The 19,508-nt window shown below is 43.9% G+C and overlaps 1 protein-coding gene across 5 annotated transcripts in view; it reads left to right on the top strand.

Annotated features, from left to right (window-relative positions):
- The window catches only part of prorp (protein only RNase P catalytic subunit), a 27,837-nt gene extending 8,329 nt beyond the window's left edge, over window positions 1-19,508 (top strand). For 2 of the 5 annotated variants that reach the window (XM_045717295.1, XM_045717297.1), the window contains 5 exons: window positions 6,552-6,659; window positions 18,205-18,318; window positions 18,542-18,690; window positions 18,910-19,105; window positions 19,265-19,508. In XM_045717295.1, coding sequence (XP_045573251.1) covers window positions 6,552-6,659; window positions 18,205-18,318; window positions 18,542-18,690; window positions 18,910-19,105; window positions 19,265-19,396 — 699 coding nt within the window. In that variant the 3' untranslated portion in view covers window positions 19,397-19,508. Of the gene's footprint in view, window positions 1-6,129; window positions 6,416-6,551; window positions 6,660-18,204; window positions 18,319-18,541; window positions 18,691-18,909; window positions 19,106-19,264 lie in introns of those variants that run through there. The other 3 variants (XM_045717303.1, XM_014193124.2, XM_014193117.2) reach the window with 3 other exon arrangements.

The raw sequence follows: 19,508 nt of genomic DNA, 5'->3' as shown, positions 1-19,508 counted from the left end.
CCGGTAGCGCCTGGCACCTTCTACCATACCCCGTTCAAAGGCACTTAAATCTTTTGTCTTGTCCATTCACCGTCTGAATGGCACACATACACAATCCATGTCTTAATTGTCTCCCCCCTTCATCTACACTGATTGAAGTGGATTTAACAAGTGACATCAATAAGGGATCATATATTATCTGGATTCACCTGGTCAGTACGTCATGGAAAGAGCAGGTGTTCCTAATGTTTTGTACACTCAGTGTATATTGTATAATAAAGTGATAGGCTATTTCATGGCAGTTTATTTGAGAAATGCAATTACCTTTGATTACTCGATTGCCTGTCAGGATGAACTGTAATACATTGTTAAATCCCTGTCCTGAGCTGTAATCCCTCTCTGTTGCTTTAGGTAACACTAGTCTTGTTTATATCTGGGCATAGTTTGGACATTCTTTGGCCTGCTGCAGTCATATAAGCTGCACAAAAGAGTTTCACATTTCAACCCTCAACAGGCTCTCACATGAGTGACCCTGGAAAGTCCCTGTTTGTGTGTGTGCGTGTGTGTGTGTGTGTGTGTGTGCTTGCGCGGACTCTAACCCCCCATGGTTACATGAGTGAGTAGTTTATGATGTGAAACCAGTGTGAGGCACTGAAAACTAAGGCCCTCAGTCCTGGGGCTGGAGCTTTGCTCCTATGCAGCATTGGTGTTTTCTTTGCAAGGTTCAACTTCATTGTAAAGTCTATCACATGAAAGAGTGAAAGAAAAATGTGTTTAGAACAAATTGAAAAGCAACGGTACCATTTAAACAAAAATAATTTTGTCTATGATTCACAGATTAAAATTAGAAACCACTTGTTGTGGTTTGTCTGCGGTGCAGCACTGCTTTATGTTAGCCTTGTTAGCCTATTTCTCTGTCTGTCCAAATTAATACTTTCAGAGGTGAATTCCTAGCATAGGCATAACATAGTCTTGCACTGAGAAGTAAGATTTTATTGTTCTTCTGTAACTAACCAGGATATAAAGGGCAACATTTTGCAGCAGGTTGACAGGGAACACCCTGGCTTGCAGGGTTTTAGAATATAGGCCCAGCCAAAGAACATAACATAACAACCTGTTCCTCGCGCTTTAGACTAGAGGGAGATGACAGACCGGTGGAACAGCCACATGTATTTTTATCTACAATTTTTGTTTGGGGAGGTTGGATTGAATACAGTTATGTGGAACGTCACTGTATAGCCTAATGCTATTAAGATATCAAAGCAAATGTTATTTGTCAAGTGCTAAATTCAACGGGTATAGAATTTACCATGAAATGATTGCTTGTATGAGGTATTTGAGATAGATACAGTGCATTCTGAAGTATTCAGACCCCTTCCCCTTTTCCACATTTTGTTACGTTACAACCTTATACTAAAATGGATTAAATACCATTTCTCCTCATCAATTTACACACAATAATACCACATAATGACAAAGCGAAAACAGGTTTTTAAAACAGTGCATGCTAGAGCAAAAACCAAGCCATGAGATTGAAGGAATTGTCCGTAGAGCGCCGAGACAGGTTTGTGTTGAGGAACGGATCTGGGGAAGGGTACCAAAACATTTCTGCAGCATTGACGGTCCCCAAGAAACTTCCAGAAGGACAGTCATCTCTGCAGCACTCCACCAATCAGGCCTTTATGGTAGAGTGGCCAGCCTGAAGCCTCTCCTCAGTAAAAGGAACATGACAGCCTACTTGGAGTTTGCGAAAAGGCACCTGAAGGACTCTCAGACCATGGAAAAACAAGATTCTCTGGTCTGATGAAACCAAGCCTGAATGCCAAGAGTCATGTCTGGAGGAAACCTGGCACCATCCCTACAGTAAAGCATGGTGGTGGCAGCATCATGCTGTGGGGATGTTTTTCAGCGGCAGGGACTGGGAGACTAGTCAGGATGGAGGGAAAGATGAACGGAGTGAAGTATTGAGAGTTCCTTGATGAAAATCTGCTCAGGACCTCAGACTGGGGTCGAAGGTTCACCTTCCAACAGGACAACAACCCTAAGCACACAGCCAAGACAACGCAGAAGTGGCTTCGGGACAAGTCTCTGAATGTCTTTTAGTATCCCAGCCATTGCCGAAACCTGATCGAACATCTCTGGAGAGACCTGAAAATAGCTGTTGGGTGACGTTCCCCATCCAACCGGCCAGAGCTTGAGAGGATCTGCAGAGAAGAATGGGAGGAACTCCACAAATACCGTGCCAAGATTGTAGCGTCATACCCAAGAAGACTCAAGGCTGTAGTCGCTCCAGAGGTGCTTCAACGAAGTACTGAGTAAAGGGTCTGAATACTTATGTAAATGTGGAGTTTTTATTGTTGGGGTCTGAATACTTTCCGAATGCACTGTATGTACATGAAGCAGGGTAAAGTGACATTATCTGGATATATAATAGTATATAATAGTAAGAGTAAAATGAAGAACGGAGTAGCAGCAACATATAGTGTAAAAGTGTATGTTTGTGTGTTTGTTTTGTGTCGGTTTGTGTGCTTATGTAGTGTATGTGAATGCGTTTTGTGTGAAAGTGTCAGTGTAGTGTGTGTGTATATATATATAGTCTTGTGAGTTTGCATAGAGACAGTAGGGTCCGGGCAGATAGTCCGGGTAACCATTTGATGAACTATTTAGCAGTCTTATGGCTTGGGGGTAGAAGCTGACCACATTTAAAATACCCAAATGCGGGACAACGGGATGATTTTGCTGGACAATGTAGTCTGTCTGTGTAACCCCCCCTCAACCTTTTAAAAAATAAATTAGTAGTGTTTGAATTTGTTGATTATTTGTGGGACATGATTGTTTGGTTGTGGGACATGGGACCAAGGACCAAAATACAAGACTGTCCTGCACAATCTGGGACATGTGGTCACCCTACTGTGCGGGTGTGAGTGGGTCATGTTAAGTCCTTAATGATGTGGAAGCCAAGGAACGTGAAGCTCACAACCCGCTCCACTACAGCCCGATCGATGTGGATGGGGGCGTGCTCTCCCCTCTTTCTCCTGTAGTCCTCGATCAGCTCCTTGGTCTTACTGGCGTTGAGGGAGAGGTTGGTGTCCTCTGGTGGTTAGCACCACACTGCTATGTTTCTGACCTCCCTGTAGGCTGTCTCATCGCCGTCGGTGATCAGGCCGACCACCGTTGTGTTGCCAGCAAATTTAATGATGTTGTAGTCGTGCGTGGAGTGGACTAAGCACACACCCCTGAGGGCCCCCCATGTTGAGAGTCAGCGTGGCAGAGGTGTTGTTGCTTACCCTCACCACCTTGGGCCAGGAAGTCCATGACCCAGTTGCAGAGGAAGGTGTTCAGTCCCAAGGTCCCCAACTTGGTGATGAGCTTGGAGGGGACTATGGTGTTGAACGCTGAGCTGTAGTCTGAACAACATTCTCACATAGTTTTTTCCCCTCTTGTCCAGGTGGGAGAGGGCAGTGTGAATTGCCATTTTGCGTCATCTGTCAATCTATTGGGGCGGTATGCGAATTGGACTGGGTCCATGGTGTCTGGGATGATGGTGTTGATGTGTGTCATGACCAGCCTTTCAAAGCACTTCATAATTACAGTTGTGAGTGCCAGGATGATTACAGTATTTTAGGCAGGTTACCTTGGAATTCTTGGGAACTGGGACAATGGTGATCTGTTTGAAGCATGTTGAGATTACAGACTAGGACGAGGAGAGATTGAAAATGTCTGTGAAATCTCAGTACTGAGGTGCCACTAGAGCCTTGGGTTCGATCCCGTGACCGCGAGACCCATAGGGCGGCACACAATTGACCCAGCGTCGTCCGGGTTTGGGGAGCTAAATTGCCATTAATGTTTAATGCTTTCCGACCTGTTCCCAAATTAGTGTAATTGGTTCAGAGTTTGTTTTGATATTTTAACCTGCGTGTCGTGATCACGTTTGGTGTAGGGGGACAAAATAAATTTAAGCACGATGGCGCACGTGCGTAGCCATTTGGGTTCCGTGAAAGGCCTCCCGAGTGGCGCTGTGGTCTAACACGGAACCCAAACCGGCTGCGAGCGTGCGCCATTGTGCGCCATCGTGCATACATTTATTTTGTCCCCCTACACCAAACGCGATCACGACACGCAGGTTAAAATATCAAAACAAACTCTGAACCAATGACATTAATTTGGGGACAGATCGAAAAGCATTACACATTTATGGCAATTTAGCTAGTTAGCTTGCACTTGCTAGCTAATTTGTCCTATTTAGCTAGCTTGCTGTTGCTAGCTAATTTGTCCTGGGATATAAACATTAGGTTGTTATTTTACCTGAAATGCACAAGGTCCTCTACTCCGACATTTAATCCACACATAAAAACAGTCAACCGAATCGTTTCTAGTCATCTCTCCTCCTTCCAGGCTTTTTCATCGTTTAACTTATATGGCGATTGGCATCTAAACTTTCATAGTATTACCACGACAACCGGCAACAGTTCGTCTTTCAATCACCCACGTGGGTATAACCAATGAGGAGATGGCACATGGGTACCTGCTTCTATAAACCAATGAGGAGATGGGAGAGGCAGGACTTGCAGCACGATCTGCGTCAGAAATATAACTGATTTAGCCCTTGGCAACGCAGACGCTCGTTCGTGTGCGTGAGCAGTGTGGGTGCAATAATTTTATAACATAGATTTCTAAATATATTTTGCGATGCGAGCGGTGTGGTCAGCCTATAAGGCAGTGCTAGCTGTGCCACTAGAGATTCTGCGTTCGAGTCCAGGCTCTGTCGCAGCCAGCCGCGACCGGGAGGCCCATGGGGCGGTGTACAATTGGCCTAGCATTGTCCGGGTTAGGGAGGGTTTGGCCGGCAGGGATATCCTTGTCTCATCGCACACTAGCGACTACTGTGGCGGGCCGGGCGCAGTGCATGCTGACACGGTCGCCAGGTGTACGGTGTTTCCTCTGACACATTGGTGCGGCTGGCTTCCGGGTTGGATGGGCTTTGTGTCAAGAAGCAGGTTGGGTTGTGTTTCGGAGGACGCATGGCTCTCGACCTTCGCCTCTCCCGAGTCCGTACGGGAGTTGCAGCGATGAGACAAGACTGTAACTACTACCAATTGGATACCACAAAATTGGGGAGAAAAAACGGGTGATAAACCCCCCCCCAAAAAATGTCACGTGACCCTACAACCTTTGGGAATTCCCAGTTCTTCCAGTCCCATTGTGTACCTCAACTCTCCATGACAACTGCTAGTGCTGCAGGGGAGTAGATAGCAACACAACAAGCTGTGTTAATAAGGTAGAGGTGAAGTAAAGGGGAAAGTAAGCTCCTCCCCAGGCTATTGGTTAACGAGATGTTAACATTCTGCCTTTATCCCAGAGGCCTAATGATGTATATTAATGTCTATGGCTTGAAACAGGGCCTGAACGTTTCTTCAGTACTTAATGTCCTTTAGTTGCAGAACTCGTTCTCCCTTCGGCACCACATAGGGATTTCCCAAATATTATTCCTCTTTCCGTCCCATACAGATGTCTCATTGTAATGCTGTTGCTTACAAAGTCAAAAGCTTTAGCTAAATTTGCTACAGTTTTTTATAGTAGTATTTTTCTCAGGGGTATACAGTACTTTACTGTTGTTCTGGTGGACTTTTAGGTTTGTATTGGGGGTGTGTCAGGGGATTTTTCAGGCTCTTTGCTAGCAGAGACAAAGAAGTGAAAGTACTGGCCTGTTCCATGGGCTACAGTATTGTATAATGGACACTTATACCACATTATTTGTTGGTTTGTAGGCTGTAGTTGGTCTGTCTTGTTGCATTCTCAGGAAACATGGTGAATATATTAGCATCTATATGTGATGAAATTAATTTAAAAAAATGTTTTATGTATGTCGCAATCAATTTTTTCCCATTTTTATCATCACATAGAAATGCTAATATATACACCATGTTTCCTGAGAAGGCAACAAGACTGACCATGTATGTCGCAATCTAAAAAAAGTATTTTCCAAACTCATAACGTTCATGTGTCAGTGGATCTCTATTTCCTATGTACTAAGCAGCAGTGACAGCAACATGAGAGACCAATGCATACGTGCAGTGTAGAATGTACATGATAGACAGACAGACACGTGGAGGTGTGGCCTGGGGTTGGCATGTGGTCTATCCAGAAATTCTGCACTGTACTGTGTACTGCCAGACTTATATCTGGAGCCAGTCCAGGTTCCCATTGAAACGGAAACAATGAAAGAAAAACAAGAGCGAGAGGGAAGTCCTGGCTGTCGAGTTAAGTAAATATTGACCATGCCATGTTTGATTTATCTTGCCCTGCTACTGAAGTTCATCCTTGTTGTGTACAGACCAGCATGCATCATGAGCTGGTGCTCAAGACTTTCAAGTTTTTTTTTGTGAATAAGTATGTGAATTTCCCACTCCCTCATAGATCACCTGAGTCATTTCATGTGAGTCATTTCATTTGAAAAAGATTACATTTAATATGGACTTGACATGCACAAACATTTCAAATGGAAGCATAAAACATTTAACCACATATGTAAACCGGTAGCTTGGGTAACCAAGTGTTTCTCCCTCTCCTAGGAGCTGGAGAGCTTCAAGAACTTTGTCAAGCGGAAGCCGGCCTTTGACGTGGTCATAGATGGACTCAACGTGGCCAACATCGGCATCAAAGGGAACCAGTCGCAGACGGTGAGTTCTCTGCGAATGTGAGTCCAGAATACATCAGTGTCATGAGTTAAGGCAAGGCTTTGCCTATTTTCGCAAGCAACAGACCTGCCAAACTCACTGGAACAACAATCACAGGGTATGAAATGTTCTGAGCCTAGGTTGGCACCATTGATCTGACACATAAGGATGTGGTGTTGTGCTATTGATTAGTGATGGGGCGGGGGACGATAGTTACATTTTGGGGTATTTTTTATTTTATTTCAATTTTTCTCCCCAATTTCGTGGTCTCCAATTGGTAGTTAGTCTTGTCTGATCGCTGCATCTCCCGTACGGACTCGGGAGAGGCAAAGGTCGAGAGCCATGCGTCCTCTGAAACACGACTCAACCAAGCCACACTGCTTCTTGACACAATGCCTGCTTAACCCAGAAGCCAGCCACACCAATGTGTCGGAGGAAACACTGTACACCTGGCGACCGTGTCAGAGTGCATGCGCCCGGCCCGCCACAGGAGTCGCTAGAGCGCGATGGGACAAGGACATCTCTGCCGGCCAAACCCTCCCCTAACCCGGACGACGCTGGGCCAATTGTGTGCCGCCCCATGGGTCTCCCGGTTGTGGCCTGCTGCGACAGAGTCTGGACTTGAACCAGGATCTCTAGTGGCACAGCTAGCAACTGCGATGCAGTGCCTTAGACCACTGCGCCACTCGGGAGGCCGACGAGAATATTATTTTTGACGATATCGCAATATAATTTTTGCGGAAGTTGGCTGTACCTGCACCAAAACTCCACTATTTTCCTTCATAGCTTATTCTCCATCTTCTTTTTAAATAGGGAGCCAATTCGTTTTCAGCACGTTTATTTTCTTGACTGATCAAAATTTCATTTATCATGGCTCTCTATTGTCCCTCTGCAGCAGTCATATGGTGAGCAATATGTTTAGAACATCAAATCACAATAAAATCACTGTCCCCGAATCACTATATATATATATATATATATATATATATATATATATATATCAGCAAAAAAATAAACGTCCCTTTTTCAGGACCGTCTTTCAAAGATAATTAGTAAAAATCCAAATAACTTCACAGATCTTCATTGTGAAGGTTTTAAACACTGTTTCCCGTGCTTGTTCAATGAACCATAAACAATTAATGAACATGCACCTGTGGAACAGTCGTCAAGACACTAACAGCTTACAGACGGTAGGCAATTAAGGTCACAGTTATGGAAACCTAGGACACTAAAGAGGACTTTCTACTGACTCTGAAAAACACCAAAAGGAAGATGCCCAGGGTCACTGCTCATCTGCGTGAACGTGACTTAGACATGCTGCAAGGAGGCATGAGGACTGCAGATGTGGCCACAGCAATAAATTGCAATGTCCGTACTCTGAGACGCCTAAGACAGCTCTACAGGGAGACAGAATGGACAGCTGATTGTCCTCGCAGTGGCAGACCACGTGTAACAAGACCTGCACAGGATCGGTACATCCGAACATCACACCTGTAGGACAGGTACTGGATGGCAACAACAACTGTCCGAGTTACACCAGGAAGGCACAATACCTCCATCAGTGCTCAGATTGTCCGCAATAGGCTGAGAGAGGCTGGACTGAGGGCTTGTAGGCTAGTTGTAAGGCAGGTCCTCACCAGACATCACCGGCAACAACGTCACCTATGGGCACAAACCCACCGTCGCTGAACCAGACAGGACTGGCAAAAAGTGCTCTTCACTGACGAGTCGCGGTTTTGTCTCACCAGGGATGATGGTCGGATTTCCGTTTATCGTCGAAGGAATGAGCATTACACCGAGGCCTGTACTCTGGAGCGGGATCGATTTGGAGGTGGAGGGTCCGTCATGCTCTGGGGCGGTGTGTCACAGCATCATCGGACTGAGCTTGTTGTCACTGTAGGCAATCTCAACGCTGTGTGTTACAGGGAACGCATCCTCCTCCCTCATGTGATACCCTTCCTGCAGGCTCATCCTGTTCATACAAATATTTACACATGTTAAGTTTGCTGAAAATTAACGCAGTTGACAGCGAGAGTTTATATAGCATTGTGAGAATCACATTGCATATCGAATCGGCACGTAAGTAACGTGATAATATCGTGAGGTCACTGGCAATTCCCAGCACTACTAGTGATGTGGCTTCTGCAGTGCAATTAGACCTGCAACCTATCTACAGTAGCTATTAGAACATAATGCACAGCTGGTGTTACCACTTCCACATCAGTGTGTTTAGGTTCATACTGACTCACTGTTAGTCTTACTCAGTCTTCCACACTAACCAAACCACAGTCAGCGTCAATCAAAAGCAATATCCCAATGCAGGGGATGTGTTTCCTAAATCTGAACTTTTTTACTACTTGAATGGTCGAGCATCAGTCATCATCATGAAAGCAAATACTCTCGAACATCTCGGACTTAGGTTGAATCAGTGGGAGAAAATGGCTTTTTCCCCCACTGATGACTAAGGCTGGAATCACTGTCAATATTACGGATTCCGATGAAACGGAATATAAAAGGTGCCTATCTTGTATTTGTAACTCAGTACAATTAAGTAATTCTGGACAGGATGTACGGTATGTCTGCTCCCTCTCTCCGGGTTGCTACTAGGGGATGATATAGTGCACAGCACAGCCACGCCAGCATGTATTGACCCCCTCGGAAAGAGCCAAATACAAATATCCGTCTTGAATTCCAATGAAGTGAATAAGTTGTAATGCCAGTCCACATAAGTTACCCATGTGCTTCCCCCACTTGAGACACAGAGGAGATGGCATTGTCACAGCTGCATGGTGCTGTGGGAGGCTGTTAACAAATTACAACACTTTTTCATGTGGGAAAGATGGGTATATTTTTAGTGCTGTGTATATTTATTTAACCATGGGCTCAAAGCCGAAGAAACCCACAGAGTATTATATCTGTGCTCTGTAAGCGGAACCCTCAGTCACCACAGAGCCTGGCCAGCAGTCTGCCATGCACACACAAACACACACACAGTGTGAATAATCCCTCCACCTCCCCACAGCTGTTTAGCATCTTGTTTCTCTGACAGGTGAGCTAAGCATTAGTGAGGAGCAGGGGGGACTGTGGCCTCAGGGCACTGACTGCATAGAGTAGATATGAATAACCTGCTCCCAGCTTTCAAATACAGCAGTTCTGTATTTGTATAAATGCAGCACAAGTAGCTTTGTTTCAGCACACCTACAGACTCTGATGCCTTATTGAGGGGCTTTCTCTTCCATTTTAATATGACTAAAATCAGTATTTGTGTATTTGTGGTGCTGATTTCTGTCCTAGTTATCAGCTAAAGGTCACATCTCCCCAACCCACTCGTCTACATTCTCAACCACATCAGACAGACATACAATCAGACATGTCGGAGTTTTTGCATGTGTGTGAAACTATGACTCTACCAACAGATATTTGCACTTAGTTATTATACTGAACAAAAATATAAATGCAACATGCAACAATTTCAAAGATTTTACTGAGGTACAGTTCGTATAAGGAAATCAGTATTTCACATGACTGGGAATACAGATATGCATCATTGGCCACAGATACCTTCAAAAAAAGGAAAGGGCTGTTCGGGATGACCAAGCAGGCAATGAGAAACAACTTATTAGGGTGCAAACAATATAAGGATCAGTAGCGGTGTGTGGGTAAATCCACTGGGCAAGCCAGAATAAATGCCATATTATAACATTTGTGTTGTGATAATTGCGTTGTTTCCTCTATAACCTGTTAATTCATATGCCTAAAGGCAGACAATAAGAAGACACAGTGACAGAATAAATTCAACCATAACTTTATTTTATCACAAAACCGGATAGCAACCTCTGTCTGGTTTAGTCCACAAAGCATATTGCATTTACAGTAACAGACTGTTACATGACCTACAGCATGGTCAAGCAAGTTATTGTTTCTGACATTTTCGGACCACTAAACTATTGATTTAGAACCATGGAGAGTTACCGCAAGTCACAAAGAAAACAGGAGCTGCCTCCACTATTCCAGCAACATGTCAACTTCAACATTTCAACATCATCAAATCATCTCTGCTTAGTCTAATACAGTGACAATTAAAAGATACCAAAAACTATTTAGCCCAATCAACGTAAGCTAAATATGATGTGGCTGCCATGGTTCTGATTTCTCTCTGTGTGTGTGTGTGTGTGTGTGTGTGTGTGTGTGTGTGTGTGTGTGTGTGTGTGTGTGTGTGTGTGCAAGAAGAAAAATATTTTAATGTCATTAGGTACACACTTTTATTTTTTGTTGTCCTAGGCTGCCTGGCTAAAATGCTTGCTCGCTAGCCTAACTTACATTCATGGGCAACGTTAGCTAGTTAACATTAGCCTTCTACATATAGCTACAGTGCATATTGAACTTCAATCCTCTCAGGCCAGGGGCACAACAATGTATGAATTAATGGTTGGGTTATAATCATTGGCCAGTACGGAGAATTAATTAAAACCAAATTCCAAATCCCTATCTCCATCCATGGCTAATTTAGGAAGGCCCAACTTTAGCTAGCTAGCTAGTCACCGGAGGACAACAACACAACATGATGCAACAATTCAAATTGTTTATTTCAATGACGTATGCTCTCAATGCGATTTGATAGGAGTGACGCCAAAATACAAACTGGCTTCCCTTGTCACTTTTTTTTGGTGCGCCAGGACCATTCACAGTTGAGCTCACTCAGTTTAGCTCAATGCTGGATAATTTTTTTATACTTTTTTTTAACAAGGGAGGACAAATGCTCGATGGCTTCCCTTGCATTCCATTCAGTGCTACTGGGAGCAACAAGGTCATACTCATTTGGACCAGACCGCATCAGATAGATGGCCTACACAAAAAGGGACAGAGGGGCGCTGTTTGGCTCGCTCGGATGCTTTCTCCGGTGAGATACATTAAGCCTCTTGCGGATTGAAGGAAAATTATGAAACACAGAGAGATGAAAGATAAATTATTGTATGTTTTTTTTATTGGCACATTTTTGGGGGAAGCTTGGCTTCCCTTGGCATCCATGAATACACACCACTGACAAAGGGTTTATTTCTCAAATCTTAGAAAATACAAATTATGTCAAGGAAATAAACCAAAGTGCTTTAAAATATACAAAGGGATACGTTATTTGAAATGAAAAACGGACTGTCCTATACAGTCTTAACTTAAAAAATTACTTTGATCAAACGTGCAGGAACAGAACGTACACAAACCAAAAATAAACTACCTGAAGGGAAGTTCCACAAAGACTATAAGGAGAGTGGCCAGTTCCATTCTCTGGTCCAAAGGGAGTCTGCAAACCATCAAGTTTACATTATGACAAGAATGATATAACGTTTAGATATATAGATCATGTTTTTAAATACAATAATTATTTTAGCAGTAACAGTACACGATATCAATGTATAACTGTACTTCACTATTTAAACAATTTTGGGGGGGGGGGGTTCCGGGGTGAACAGAGTGTTGGCACTTCCCAACGCCCGCCGGAACCCTATTTTAAGCCTGGGATTCCGTTTGGGCCTCCTTTACCAGAACACAGCGGCATCCATGCTGCAGACATGAGGCTGTAAAAGCCCATTTATGTTTGATCCACAAATGTGGTCGGGGGCCGTGTGGATGGTGTGACGCAATTACGGAGCCTCCGAAGGCGCGCAGAGGCCAAATCGAGCTCTGTACCGCATCGCTGTGAGCCTCTTAGATGTTGTAACAATGTGGAGAGCTTCTATAGCTCCACATTGACATGATTGGTTGACGGTAGGTGAGTGTGGGAGGTCCTGTATAAACACAAACTCACTTCCTTGACAACTTCCTTCACAACAGCTCTGCACTGCTCAGCGAAGCGCACAAAGTGTGAATGCCCTGACTTCTGCAGAGGCCATATCACCGTAAATGCTGCACGATAAATGCAAACGTCAGATTGACCATGTAACGCCTTTAAGACTGCTGGGACACAGAGATAAACAAGACATTACATTGAACTGTGACTATTTTCTTGAGAATGGTTAAATGATAAAGTTAGATGATTGAGTTAAATTATACCAATGACTATTACCTCGTAAACTATGGATCATGCACTCAACATAGAAACAATGATAGCAAATGTCAAACTGTATTTCTGCAATAAAGTTATGTATGGGATATAAGAAACAAGCTATGTGTCACGTCATCATTTATATATTATATGTATCGCCATATACAGTATATAGTGCAAACTGAGTACATAAAATGAAAGGGATATTTGTTAGGCAGGGTTTTTTCCTGTGTGGCTCGTGGTGCGGCTGTCACAGGGGCATGGATCAGAAACCTGTCAATATCTGGTGTGACCACCATTTGCCTCATGCAGCACAACACATCTACTTTGCATAGAGTTGATCAGGCTGTTGACTGCGGCCTGTGGAATGTTGTCCCACTCCTCTTCCTGAGCAAGGCAGTTAACCCACTGTTCCCCGGGCGCCGAAGACGTGGATGTCGATTAAGGCAGACTCCGCACCTCTCTGATTCAGAGGGGTTGTGTTAAATGCGGAAGACACATTTCAGTTGAATGCATTCAGTTGTACAACTGACTAGGTATCACCCTTTCCCTTTTAATGGCTGTGCGATGTTGCTGGATATTGTCGGGATCTGGAACACGCTGTCATACACGTCGATCCAGAGCATCCCATATGCAGGCCATGGAAGAGCTGAGACATTTTCAGCTTCCAGGAATTGTGTACAGATCCTTGCGACATGTGAATTCAAATTGACATCGATAAAATGCAATTGTGTTCGTTGTCCGTAGCTTATGCCTTCCCATACCATAATCTCACTGCCACCACAGGGCACTTTGTTCATAATGTTGAAGGCAGCAAACCGCTCGCCCACATAATGCCATATACAGTGCCTTCGGAAAGTATTCAGACACCTTGACTTTTTCCACATTTTCTTACGTTACGGCCTTATAATATAATGTATTAAATTGTTTTTGTCCCTCATCAATCTACACACAATATTTCATAATGACAAAGCAAAAAGTGTTAAGAAATGTTAGCAAATGTCTCCCTCATTTCTCCTTCACCCAAATCCAGATAGCTGATGTTCTGAAAGAGCTGCAAAATCTGGACCCCTACAAATCAGAAGGGCTAGACAATCTGGACCCTCTCTTCCTAAAATTATCAGCCGAAATTGTTGCAACCCCTATTACTAGCTTGTTCAACCTCTCTTTCGTATCGTCCGAGATCCCCAAAGATTGGAAAGCTGCTGCGGTCATCCCCCTCTTCAAATGGGGAGACACAAGACCAAAACTGCTACAGACCTATATCTATCCTACCCTGCCTTTCTAAGGTCTTTGAAAGCCAAGTTAACAAACAGATCACCGACCATTTCGAATCCCACCGTACCTTCTCCGCTATGCAATCTGGTTTCCGAGCTGGTCATGGGTGCACCTCAGCCACGCTCAAGGTCTTAAACGACATCATAACCGCCATCGATAAAAGACAATACTGTGCAGCTGTATTCATCAACCTGGCCAAGGCTTTCGACTCTGTCAATCACCACATTCTTATCGGCAGACTCAACAGCCTTGGTTTCTCAAATGACTGCCTCGCCTGGTTCACCAACTACTTGACAGAGTTCAGTGTGTCAAATCGGAGGGCCTGTTGTCCGGACCTCTGACAGTCTCTATGGGGGTGCAACAGGGTTCAATCCTCGGGCCGACTCTTTTCTCTGTATACATCAATGTCGCTCTTGTTGCTGGTGATTCTCTAATCCACCTCTACGCAGACGACACCATTCTGTATACTTCTGGCCCTTCTTTAGACACTGTGTTAACTAACCTCCAGGCAAGCTTCAATGCCATACAACTCTCCTTCCATGGCCTCCAACTGCTCTTAAATGCAAGTAAAACTAAATGCGTGCTCCTCAACCGATCGTCGCCCACACCTACCCACCCGTCCAGCATCACTACTCTGGACGGTTCTGACTTAGAATATGTGGACAACTACAAATACCTAGGTGTCTGGTTAGACTGTAAACCCTCCTTCCAGACTCACATTAAGCATCTCCAATCCAAAATTAAATCTAAAATCGTCTTCCTATTTCGCAGCAGAACATCCTTCGCTCATGCTGCCAAACATACCCTCGTAAAACTGACTATCCTTCCGATCCTTGACTTCGGCAATGTCATTTACAAAATAGCCTCCAACACTCTACTCAGCAAATTGGATGTAGTCTATCACAGTGCCATCCATTTTGTCATCAAAGCCCCATATACTACCCACCACTGCGACCTGCATCCTCTTGTTGGCTGGCCCTCGCTTCATATCCGTCGCCAAACCCACTGGCTCCAGGTCATCTATAAGTCGTTGCTAGGTAAAGCCCCACCTTATCTCAGCTCACTGGTCACCATAGCAGCACCCACCCGCAGCACGCGCTCCAGCAGGTATATTTCACTGGTCACCCCCAAAGCCAATTACTCCTTCGGCCGCCTTTCCTTCCAGTTCTCTGCTGCCAATGACTGGAATGAACTGCAAAAATCACTGAACCTGGAGACTCATATCTCCCTCACTAGCTTTAACCTCTCTGGGGTATGTGGGACGCTAGCGTCCCACCCGCGAGACACACTATTCAACAGCCAGTGAAATAGCAGGGCGGCAAATTCAAAACATCAAAAATCTCATAATTCTAATTTCTCAAACATACAACTATTATATCCCATTTTAAAGATATACTTCTCGTTAATCCAACCACATTGTCCGATTTCAAAAAGGCTTTACGGCGAAAGCATAACATTAGATTATGTTAGGACAGCGCTGAGACAAGAAAAACCACATAGCCATTTTCCAAGCAAGGAGAGGCGTCAAAAAAAACAGAAATACAGCAAAATTGAATCACTAACCTTTGACGATCTTCATCAGATGACACTCCCAGGACTCAATGTTACACAATAGATGTATGTTTTGTTCGATAAAGTTCATATTTATATCCAAAAACCCCATTTTACATTGGCGCGTGATGTTCAGAAAATGTTTTGCCTCCAAAACCCTCCGGTGAATGAGCACATCAATTTACAAAAATACTCATCATAAACGTTGATAACATTTACAACAGTTATTGAAAGAATTATAGATACACTTGTCCTTAATGCAACCGCTGTGTCAGATTTCAAAATAGCTTTACGGCGAAAGCACATTGTTCAATATTCTGAGTACAGAGCTCAGCCATCAAAGCAAGCTATACAGTTACCCGCCAAGTTCTGGAGTCAACAAAACTCAGAAATAGTATTATAAATCTTCACTTACCTTTGCTGATCTTCGTCGGAATGCACTCCCAGGACTCCCACTTCCACAAGAAATGTGCATTTCGTTCGATAAACTCCATATTTATATCCAAATACCTCAGTTTTGTTCGCGCGTTCAGATCACTATTCCAAAGGCACAATGCGCAAGCGTAAAACCCTAGATGAAAAGTCAAAAAGTTCTATTACCGTTCGTAGAAACATGTCAAACGATGTTTACAATCAATCAATCCTTAGGGTCTTTTTATCATAAATATAATATTCCAACCGGACAATAGCGTATTCATTACAGAGGAAAAAGAAGGAACGGCGCGCCTGCGTGACTGCGCAGTAAACAACTCATTGGCCTCAGGCAGTCCACTTGTTGAGTCAGCTCTTATTCTCTCCCCAGTCACAGTAGAAGCATGAAACAAGGTTCTAAAGACTGTTGACATCTAGTGGAAGCCTTAGGAAGTGCAAAATGAACCCTAAGTCACTGTATACTGTATTGGCAATCACTTGAAAAACTACAAACCTCAGATTTCCACACTTCCTGGTTGGATTTTTCTCAGGTTTTTGCCTCCCATATGAGTTCTATTATACTCACAGACATCATTCACTACTCAGAGTGTTTTCTATCCAAATCTACTAATAATATGCATATCCTACCTTCTGAGCCTGAGTAGCAGGCAGTTTACTACGGGCACGCCTTTCATCCGGACGTCAAAATACTGCCCCCTACCCTAGAGAAGTTAAGCACCAGCTGTCAGAGCAGCTCACATATCACTGCACCTGTACATAGCCATTCTGTAAATAGCCCATCCAACTACCTCATCACCATATTGTTATTTATTTTATTTATTTTGGTCCTTTGCACCCCAGTACAGCTACTTGCACACTCATCTTCTACACATCTATCACCCCAGTGTTTAATTTGCCATACTGTAATAATTTTGCCACTATGGGCTATTTATTGCCTCACCCCCCTTATCCTACCTCATTTGCACACACTGTATATAGACTTTCTCTATTGTATTATTGACTGTATGTTTGTTTATTCCATGTGTAACTCTGGTTGTTGTTTGTGTCGCACTGCTTTGCTTTATCTTGGCCAGGTCACAGTTGTAAATGAGAACTTGTTCTCAACTAGCCTACCTGGTTAAATAAAGGTGAAATAAATTAAAAATTAAAAAGTAAAATATCACATTTACTTAAGTATTCAGACCCTTTACTCAGTACTTTGTTGAAGCACCTTTGGCAGCGATTACAGCCTCGAGTCTTCTTGGGTATGACACTACAAGCTTGGCAAACCTATAGTTGGGGAGTTTCTCCCGATCTCTGCAGATCCCCTCAAGCTCTGTCAGGTTGGATGGGGAGCATTGTTGCACAGCTATTTTCAGTTCTCTCCAGAGATGTTCGATCGGGTTCAAGTCCGGGATCTGACTGGGCCACTCAAGGACATTCAGAGACTTGTCCCGAAGTCACTCCTGTGTTGTCTTCGCTGTGTGCTTAGGGTCGTTGTCTTGTTGGAAGGTGAACCTTCGCCCCAGTCTGAGGTCCTGAGCTCTCTGGAGCAGGTTTTCATCAAGGATCTCTCTGTTCTTTGCTCCGTTCATCTTTGCCTCAATCCTGACAAGTCTCCCAGTCCCTGCCACAGAAAAACATCCCCACATTATGATGCTGCCACCACCATGCTTCACCGTAGGGATGGTGCCAGGTTTCAGGCCAAAAAGTTCAATCTTGGTTTCATCAGACCAGAGAAACTTTTTTGCTCATGTTCCTAGAGTCTTTAGGTGGCTTTTGCCAAACTCCAAGCGGGTGGTCATGTGCCTTTTACTGAGGAGTGGCTTCCGTCTGGCCACTCTACCATAAAGGCCTGATTGGTGGAGTGCTGCAGAGATGGTTGTCATTCTGGAAGGTTCTCCTATCTCCACAGATGAACTCTAGAGCTCTGTCAGAATGACAATCGGGTTCTTGGTCACCTCCCTGACCAAGGCTTTTCTCCCCCGATTGCTCAGTTTGGCTGTGCGGCCAGATCTAGGAAGAGTCTTGCTGGTTCCAAACATAAAGAATGATGGAGGCCACTGTGTTCTTGGGGACCTTCAATGCTGCAGTAATGTTTTAGTACCCTTCCCCAGATCTGTGCATCAACACAATCCTGTCTCGGAGCTCTAGGGACAATTCCTTTGACCTCATGGCTTGGTTTTTGGTCTGACACACTGTCAACTGTGGGACCTTATATAGACAGGTGTGTGCCTTTTCATATCCTATCAATTTAATTTACCACAGGTGGACTCGAATGAAGTTGTAGAAACATCCTCAAGGATGATCAATGGAAACAGGATGCACCTGAGCTCTTTTTCAAGTGTCATCGCAAAGGGTCTGAATACTTATGTAAATAAGGTATTTCTATATTTTAGTTTTAATACATTTGCAAAAATGTTTAAAAACCTGTTTTCAATTTGTCATTATGAAGTATTTATTGTGTGTAGATTGATGAGGGGGAAAAAAAACAATTTAATCAATTTTAGAAAAAGGCTATAATGTGGATAAAGTCAAGGCGTCTGAATACTTTCCGAATGCATTATATGTGATGATGACTAATCGTGTTGGTGTTTCTATGCAGCTCCTGGAGGTGGTGTCGGAGCTGGAGCGCCAGGGCCTAGTCATCCTGGTCCTGGGGAGGAAGCACATGCAGCGGCCCTCACGCAGCTGGGACAGACATGACATGAGCTTGGTCCAGCAGAAGGCCCACTGCTTCTTCACTGACAACATGTGAGTTCAGCCCTATGTGTCTTACAAACCATAGCTTTCTGGTAAGTCATTCATATCCATATTATAAGAGTACAGGTCACTCTTGCAAAATAGACTTTATCTCATTGAGAATAACTAAAGGCTGAAAGAAAATATGTTTTTGTGCAATACATTGGATAAAGTAACCAATGAGGATTCTTTGGGTTTGTTTGGATGTTGACACCTCTGGTTGTTTGTCAGTTCTGAAGATGACCCTTTCCTGCTGTATGCCACACTGCACTCTGGGAACCACTGCAACTTTGTTAGCCGGGACCTGATGAGGGACCACAAGGCCTGCCTGCCAGATGGTGCCACCCGACGCCTCTTCTTCAAGTGGCAGAGAGGCCACCAGCTGGTGCTGAGCAGCTACACCCCGGGAAAGAGAGTACGATTCCAGGTGAGAGTAACAGGGAGATAGAGCTTGCTTATTTATTACACATCAATGCATAGTATAGTATCTGTTGTCTACATGAGGACCTAAAAGGCACATTGATAAAAAATAAATATGGCATGTGTATGTTTATTACAATTCTTGTGTTCTGTACATTTTTTCCAGAGGATATTAAGTTATGACACCATTGTCCAGACAAATGGAGGCTCCTGGCACATCCCCTATGATGAGAATGGGGCAGAGAGATGCACTTATGAAGTTCCACAGAAGTGGCTGTGTCTCACCAACGCAAAATAAGGACCCGCTTAGAACTGTTTGATCTTCACAAACCTGTCAATACAGTGTTCGTTAATGAAACTATAGCATGTGAAAAAGAATAAAAGACTGAAAAAAAGTTTTGTACTTTTCT

The sequence above is a fragment of the Salmo salar genome, chromosome ssa01, assembly GCF_905237065.1.
Source record: "Salmo salar chromosome ssa01, Ssal_v3.1, whole genome shotgun sequence".
Lineage (NCBI taxonomy): Eukaryota > Metazoa > Chordata > Actinopteri > Salmoniformes > Salmonidae > Salmo > Salmo salar.
The sequence above is the reverse complement of the archived record's forward strand: the minus strand, read 5'-3'. Positions and strand labels throughout refer to the sequence as shown.